General features: G+C 40.4%; 1 protein-coding gene across 2 annotated transcripts in view; it reads left to right on the forward strand.

Moving 5' to 3' along the window:
* slc8a1b (solute carrier family 8 member 1b) overlaps nucleotides 1-4,219 on the forward strand; it is a 162,425-nt gene extending 158,206 nt beyond the window's left edge. For both annotated transcript variants that reach the window (XM_037680285.1, XM_037680292.1), the window contains exons 9-10: nucleotides 2,988-3,091; nucleotides 3,220-4,219. In XM_037680285.1, coding sequence (XP_037536213.1) covers nucleotides 2,988-3,091; nucleotides 3,220-3,492 — 377 coding nt within the window. In that variant the 3' untranslated portion in view covers nucleotides 3,493-4,219. The remainder of the gene's footprint in view (nucleotides 1-2,987; nucleotides 3,092-3,219) is intronic.
* The last annotated feature ends 4,711 nt before the right edge of the window (nucleotides 4,220-8,930 follow it).

The following is an 8,930-nucleotide window of genomic DNA, read 5'->3' on the forward strand; positions in this document are numbered from 1 at the left end:
CATCATCTGCAAAGAGCAGAGATGAAATCCGAAGCCACCAAACCAAAATCACTCCACACCCTGGCTGCACTGAGAAAGTCTGTCCATAAACGTTATGAACAGAATCTGTGACATGGGGCAGCCCTGGTAGAGTCCAACTCCAACCCTGAAGGGGTCCAACTTACTACCAGCAATGTGAACCAAATTCTCGCACCGATTGTATAGGGACCGAACAGCCTGTAGCAACGTGCCCCATCCCATACTCACAGAATACCCCCCACAGTGTACCTCGAGGAACACTCTCAGAAGCCTTCTCCAAGTCCAAAAAACACATGTAGACTGGATGAGAAAACTCCCATGACCCCTCGAGCAAGGTAAAGAACTGGTCCAGCAGTCCACAGCCAGGATGGAACTCATATTGTTCCTCCTGGATCTGAGGTTCCACCAACAATCTGACTCACTTCTCTAGTACCACAGAATATACCTTACCAGGGAGGCAAAGGAGAGTGATGCCCCTATAATTGGAGCATACCCTCCAGACCCTCTTTGTGAAGAAAGGAACCACCACCCCAGTCTGCCACACTGCCCCCAATGTCCATGTGATGTTGCAAAGGCGTATCAACCAAGACAGCCCCACAACATCCACAGCCTTAAGGAAATCCAGGTGAATATCATCCACCCCCGGAGACCTGCCCCATCTGAACTTTTGCCTCACTCCTCAGCTGCCTCTGGAGTCCCACCAGACAACAAGGGCCAAAAGAACTCTGTCTTCAGCTTGACAGCTTCCTTAACCCAAGGTGTCTACCAAAGAGTTTGAGGATAGCCACCGTGTGATGCAATTACACCCTTGTGGCCACAACTCAAGGCAGTGGCTTCCGCATTTGAGGCATGGAACATGGCCCACTCTGACTCAATGTCCCCTGCCTGCCTCAAATAGGATGTGATTAAAGCTCTCCCAGAGGTGCAAGTTGAAGATCTTTTTGACAGGTTCTTCTTCTGCCAGGCTTTCCCAGCAAATTTTCACTACACGTTTGGGTCTGTCTGGCATCTTTCTCCATCATCTGATCCAACTCACTACCAGGTGACAATCAGTTTACAGCTCAGCTCCTCTCTTCACCTGTGTCCAAAACAAAACTGCTGCAAATCAGATGACACCACTACAAAGTCTATCATCAATTTATGACATAGGGCATCCTGGTGCCACGTGCACTTTTGGACACCCTTATGTTTGAACATGGTGTTTGTGATGGACAAACTATGACTAGCACCAAAGTCCAACAACAAAACAGTGCTCGGGTTCAGATCAGAAAGACCGTTTCTCCCAATTACGCCCCTCCATGTCATACTGTCCTTACCCACGTGGGCATTGAAGTCTTCCAGTAGAATAAAGGAGTCCCCAGCTGGCGCACCTTCCAGCACCCCTGCAAAGGACTCCAAGAAGGCCAGATACTCTGAAATGCTGTTTGGCGCATAGGCACAAACAGTCAGAGCCTGTCCCCCCACCCAAAGACACAGGGAAGCTACCCTCTCATCTACCAGGGAAAACAGCAACACACAGGCACCAAGTCGGGGGGCTAAGAGTAGACCCACACCAGCTCAGCGCCTCTCACCATGGGCAACTTCAGAGTGGAATAAGGTCCAGCCCCTCTCAAAGAGATTGACTCCAGAGCCCATGCTGTGCACCGAGGTGAGCCCAACTATATCTAGTCAGTACCTCTGAACCTCACGCACAAGCTCAGTCTCCTTCCCCATCAGAAAAGTCACATTCTATGTCCCAAGAGACAGCTTTTGTAAGCCAGGGTCAGAGCGCCAAGGCACCTGCCTTCAGCCACTGCTCATGGCGTCATGCACCTGACTCATATGGCCCTTCCTGCAGGTGATGGGCTCACAGAAAGGCAAACCCATGTTACTTGTTTGGGCTGAGCCCAACTGGGCCCCATGGGTGGAGACCCAGTCACCAGACTCTCGCTGATGAGCCCCGACCCTTGGCCTGGCTCCAAGGTGGGGCTCTGTTAACCCACATCTGGGCAAGGGACATTGAACTCCATAAGTCTTCTGAATCGCAATTTGTCTGGCCTGTCACCTAGGACTAATCTGCCTTGGGAGATTCTACCAGGGGCAATTGTAATTGCCCCCAACAGCATAGATCCTAGGATCATTCAGACGCACAAACTCCTCCACCATGATAAGGTTGTGATTCAAGGAGATTTACCGGTAATGTGATTTCTCATATAAAAGTAAATTGTCATAGTATCAAACTTTAGAGGGGTGCTGAGGCAACCCCTTTGAAGATAGTTTGTTCTGGTTTTTAAACTCTTCATTCAGGATTGTTTGGGCCCACACAGAACAACCAGAGCAATTGGCTGAAATTTATTTACCAAAACCATTTAAAATCCAGGAAATGTAAGTTGATCGCAAATCTCTCTTTCAAGGAAGTCCTGGACCTGAAGGCAGCCTAAACATGCATGTTTTTGGACTGTGGAAGGAAATCTTGAGTACCTGGAGAAAACCAATGCAAACACAAGGAAACATGCAAAATTCACACAGAAAGTCCCCAGGCCCAACTTGGGGCTTAAAACTAGATTTTTTTTTCTTGCTGTGAGGCAACTGTGCTAACTACTAAGATGAGTTTTAAGTAAAAAAAACAAAAATATGTGGTGTCGAAACTAGATGGTCAAATAAAGAATAGACCCAGTCCACCCTCAGTTCCTAGCTCTTGGAAAATGTGTCCATTTCAGGAGTAATTTATATTTAGGCAGGAGGCAGGTCTGCCACTGGACACAAATATTTACATTTTGTGTTTTAATTAGTACTTGAAAAAGATGGCTACTTCAACCCTTTGGCGTGATTCATCAGGCTGTTCAATTGGTGGAAATCATGTACGATTTTTTTTTTTTTTTTTTTTTTTTTTTAAGTTTACTACTATTGAAACAAAGTGGGAGAAATAGATGTGGTATGCACTGATGGTATGCTCAGATTTGATCTTTTCTCTTTCTTTTTCCATCCAGATACATTTGCCAGTAAGGTAGCTGCTATCCAAGATCAGTATGCAGATGCATCCATTGGTAATGTGACAGGCTCCAATGCTGTCAATGTTTTCCTGGGCATCGGGGTGAGTCCAGCTCTCTCAACGGTTGATTAGTTGACAATGCTTTGATAGTACAACTTTTTTGTCTTTGTATATGTTTCTGTTTTTAGTGACCACTGTATCTTATATTTTATGAACTGTTGCATTTTTAGGTGGCATGGTCCATTGCTGCCATCTACCACAACAGCAAGGGGGAGGACTTTAAAGTTGATCCAGGCACTCTGGCTTTCTCTGTCACTCTCTTTACCATATTTGCCTTTATTTCTGTTGCCACTCTGATGTACCGACGGCGACCAGATATTGGTGGAGAGCTTGGCGGGCCCCGGACTGCGAAGGTCCTGACCACCATGCTGTTCATCAGCCTGTGGCTCCTCTACATTCTCTTTTCATCACTGGAGGCCTATTGCCACATCCAAGGCTTTTAAGATAATAGCAAATGACAAAGGAAAGGATGGGAAAGGACGACAACAGGATGGAAGAAATGGGGAGAAGTGAATTATTGAATGGTTTCGCATAAGGCTGTTTTGCTGACCTATTAACTCCTTCCCCTTTGTGCAATACATTAAATGACAAATGAATGAATGGATATGGATATACAGATGAAAGACATTTAAATGCATTAAAGCATCTAAAAATAAAATGGAATGAAGCACAGATACATGGAAGGACAAACGTGAGAGTGATAGCAGCTAGATAAGGTACTCAAAAGATAAAAAATGTGAGGGGAAAAGAAGTAAAGTTGTATTTTTTTTTTTTGTTTGTTTCATACCACAAATGCAGATTCATGAGGTTGTCTTAAACCAATTCATGTTTTGACTACATACTACATATCTCTAGAATTGTAAACGCTCATACATGGTAATAAACATACATCTTTTTTTCAGGTAGATCAATGAGGCAATGAGGTTAGAGCTCAAAAACTGGAGGTGTGCTTAAACAAGAGCAATCACTTATTTCAGTTGGAGCAAGCAGTCTCATATCCAGATACAGAAATATCATTATCTACATGCATGACCAGACAATACTGAAAACACAATCGGAAGGATTCATTGCCACATCTGTTTACTGACAACAAACTGCGTTTGCTGGCATGTGACGATGTGTTTGTGCTTGTGTGCCGTGGGAAGATGGCGAAATACTGTGAAAAAAAGCCTCTTGTTTTTGCTGTTGCTGCGTAAGATGCTTTCAAATTTGAGGTCTTCTTGACTCTCACTTTCTCAGCTTGCAGAATAGCTGAGTAGGACTCTTGAGGGAACATTCAGTGTGGCAAAAATGTCATTGTTGCTGAGGTCAGATGTGTAAATACTTGAAGCTGAAGTTGGAGCTTCACCGATTTTCTTCTGAATGTCTTAGTTACGCCATGCTCTCCTGAAAGGGCACTTGTTTTGTTGCTTTAAACTGTAGATATAAATGATTTAATCCTATTTAAATGAAGAAAGGGTTATTGTGCTTATACCTTTAATAAGGCCATGTCTGTGAAGACAAATGGGCCACTCTACCGTTTAAAACTGTTAGACAAAATTAGAATCGTTGCATTAAAAACTAAGTTGATCTTGCATATGTTTGGTTGTTGTTTTTTAACTGGGTTTCCACTGAGATCGCCACAAATCTTTTTTTCCAACCATATCACTGCAATACATTTTTTTAAAGTGTATAAAATGTTAGAAGCATGTTCTTCAAAACCTGATTATTTTAATTGACCATTTTCCTTGGGCACTTCTATTAACACTTTCAGCCATCATTCAGGTGTCTTGATTACTTCTACTTAAAAATATCAAGGGCTTTTTAACAATCCACCACTACTTCTAGACCCAACCCATTGAATTATAACTGTTAGCGTACAGACATAGACAAGTCTTAACAAGCCATTTTTCAGGAGCTTTTTCTTTGTTTATGGAAATTTGCAATACTTGCATCAAAAGAGAATCTAAGAACACACAAAACAAATGATAAATCCTCTTAAAATTATAAAAACAGGTTGTTAAAATTATTTGTAAAGATCCTTCTGCTGGGTGACATTATTCATTTACATAAGGCTTTTCCTTTTCCTGGTGGGTGCCTTTTCTATTGCATGTCAAAAACGTTCCATAAATTGATACATCTAATCACCTGATTATTGAGCGTGCATCAGGATACTTCCATAGATTGCATAAAACTCCCCACAAAAATCTATTTTGTTCTTTCCTAGTCATCTGTTTATATTTTTAAGTATTCTCTTCAAGCTCAAATTTTGTCAAAAACATGCGAAGATTCACGCTTTCCTGTCAGATTTTCAAAACTATTTTCACTTCACATCAGCAGCTAACAAAATCCATGAAATAGAGGAAAAGCAGCTGGTGTGAGCAGTTTGTGCCGAAGTCAGCCTTATAGAAGGTGAGGTAAATTCTACTGCAGAAAGCCCTATAGGGACATCTATCATTGGATAGCTTTAACATAAACCCTTTGTTTGACAAGCTCAAAGAGGCTTGAAGAAAACTGAGTAATACCAAGGATAGGAACATTGTTCTATTCCAACCATCAAACTAATGTGCACTTACCTAAGCTTTGCAACGAGTCTTGTGCCAAAACTTGAGTTTAACTTAAGAACCACTCTTAGTCATGGATAAAGTTCATAGTTCATATCAAACATTATCAAATCAAAAATATTTTATTACAAGATTCCTGGGATTTTCTGACTATACTGGTTTCTTCTCACATGCCAAAAACATGCATGTTAGGTTAACTGGTAACACTAAATTGTCACCAAGTGTGGGTGAGTGTGAATGGTTGTTTGTCTTGTTTGTCTCATTGTGTCTCTGTGATGGACTTGCAACCTGTCTTGGGCATACCCCATCTCTCACACAGTGACTGCTGAAGGTACGCACCGGCCATCCACAACCTGGAGAGAAGCGGGTAATGAAAACTGCTGGATGGATATTTTTAATGTAGTCATCATACTTTGATACATATAATGGTCAGGGGCCTCGTGTACAAAGACTTGCATGGCTTTCCTACTGAAACACGACATACAAACACAAATAAAAAAATTTTAAAAAGTGTATGCACAAGTAAATCCAGATGAAACTGTGCATATGCATGAATCCAAGCACACTTACTTGGTACATCCCAGTCAACATGGAATTGGGCACACATGATGGAATACCTGAATCCTTTTTTGACACGACTCCATTTAAGTATGTAAATGGATTTAAATCTACCCTGCACCTGAGGAATCTCTTCTCTGCACTACTGAAAAGCATGTCTACATGCGGAAAAAAGAGGAATGTCACTGAATGCGAGTTGGAGAAGCTTCCAAATGAGGTAGACACCCAAAACTATTGTTTGTTACACTGTCTTCTGGCATTAGCACCACACAAATGTATTTGTCCTGTGATGGTGCTTTTATAGCAATGTGTCTGCAGTCAGTGGTTCTGACTACATTAGGAAAACTGGATGTTGCTGCAAAATGTGCTTTGTTGGCCTGTTTAACTGCATTGTAGGCAATTTGATATATCTGATTGATGTATGGATAATTCCATCCCACACAGCTGGCATGGCTCAGCTCAGTGTGGACTGACACAGTCCCTATCAGTCTGCTGGCTCCCTCTGGAATGCCTCTGTTGCCAAGAACCGCAGTGTGGTCATCAGCTGTGTGGTAACGGGCAGCGCACAGCTCCTCACTGTGTTGCGCCCCAAGACTAGCTGCAGCTCCAAGCACCGTTCCAAAAGGATTGACATTGGAAACCTAAAATGGCTGATGAGCCAGTCATCACTGTGGGCCAGAAAATCCTTTCTCTAAATATATGCACTCTGCGAATTGCGCCATTTGCTATATCCTCAAGTCAAAAACCATTGTTGTTAAAAGTATTTTCTGCACCACTTTGCACATGCTTTTATGTCCACTCATCTAATTGCATACATGTGAATGTATTAATTGTTCATCATGTGTGTCTGGTGTGTACAATAATAGTTTTCACATTAACAGTCTCCCAGGATCACCTAAGTGTTGCTAATGGACCAATAACCATCGAAACGTGCATACACCAGCCATGAAGTTGGTGTGGGGCTGCGCACATTTCCACAATCATTTTATTCTTGATACATCTGAAGTTTTGCATGAAAAAGTATGCACTCCACATTTTTCTGCGTACCCACCTTTGTACATGAGGCCCCAGAAGTCCTGTTGGGTTTGCACTGACATCAATGCCTTACAGGCGTCAAAGTATATACCGGTAGTTTGGAAGTTTGTTTATATATATTGACCGATTCTAAATAACTGACACTGTTTTGCTCTATCTTGGGAAAGTGTTTAAAAATACTAAATATTACAATCTTGCTTTATAATACAGGGGGAAATGTTCTTGTTCCAAATTTGTACAAAATAGTTGAACGAGTTTGCTTTGACCTGAAATTTATATAATTTCCCTCTGGGATTAATAAAGTATTTTTGAATTGAATCGAATTGAATTTGAGCTTTAATTTTAGCACTCAGTGATTGTAAGGTGTGGGAGGAGCCTGACGGCAGTTGTATCAATCAAAGAATTACTGGGAATTGCTGAAAACACAATAATAGATTGTAAAAGCTGTAGATTTTCCCTGTTGAATGTTTACTTGATTTTTTTTATTTTTTTTATCTAATAACTATTCAACCTTGTTGAAACCACAGGCACTAAATGTTCCAATGAGAAGTAAAACTAAGTTATAAGACAAACTGACAATAATACAAAAGAAGCAAAAAAAAAAACATAGTAAATCTTTAATTCTCTTATGACTGTGAGAAGTCCAGACTTTAGACTGTTATTTTATTCATTCAGCTACAACCATAAAGATCTCAGCGTACGCAAACTTGTACTATAGCACTATTGTATGCAACCAAATTGGCTTGTATTTTCCTTATGTTGTTTTCTAATATATGTATAACTAATAGTATTTTAGTCGTAATTTTAAATGTCATCTGTAAAATAACTTGTCTGGACTAGATGTGTAACCTTGTAAACTTTACAGTAATCTAGTCACAAACAGCAATGCTGGTGAGCGAGCCTGAACAGAGGCCTTTTGTGGACAAGTTGGATAAATCCAAATTATGAAGCTTAATGTTTCTTTTAAATGTTAACATTTCCAAAATTATTGACCAGAGGTGTGGATAATGCAAAAAAATGCAAATTCAGTAGAGAAGCCAGTATTAATCCAATGATTGCTTTTGCAAACAGTGATTTATTTACATCTAATACAATATTTTAACAGCAAAGAAATTCCAATCTTTTATTATTGCAATTGCTAAACTTTAATTGTATGACTTTATATCAAAATAACTGTTTTCATATGCCTTTTGATGTGGCAGTGTACCCATTTTGCAACAAAAATTTGAACAGTGACAACACTTGCAATCATACATCTAAGGTCTGTTTTTCCTAAAACGTCAGTTTCATTTCATTAACGGTATAAGTGAACCCAAAGTGGAGCTCTTTTAACCTTACTCAGATTTTACAATAAAAATTTGTATTTGTCTTTTCACTGGTATGGAGCTGAGTGTTTATACACTGTAAAAAGTTATGCTAGCTTAAGCAAAATTAAAATTAAAATAAAACCATCAATTTTGATAGACTTTAACAGGGCAAATTTATGTTGAATTTACTTAAAATGTGTCTGCTACTTGAGTTGTTTCAGTAAACTTTACAGTAAGCGGGTAAAGAAGTTTGCAGTAATGTAGTTGTTTGCATCAAATCAATTTAACTAGACAATTTTTTTCTACGTTAACTCTAGCAACGCCGTTGCACACCCTCTCTCTACTTTAACAATAGTCTGAAATGAAGCAAATGGTCGAATGACATCTGTTCACAGGATTTGAACCAAGAATGGAGGCTAAGCAACAGCTAATACATGT

The sequence above is a fragment of the Nematolebias whitei genome, chromosome 1, assembly GCF_014905685.2.
Source record: "Nematolebias whitei isolate Nwh7 chromosome 1, NemWhi1, whole genome shotgun sequence".
Lineage (NCBI taxonomy): Eukaryota > Metazoa > Chordata > Actinopteri > Cyprinodontiformes > Rivulidae > Nematolebias > Nematolebias whitei.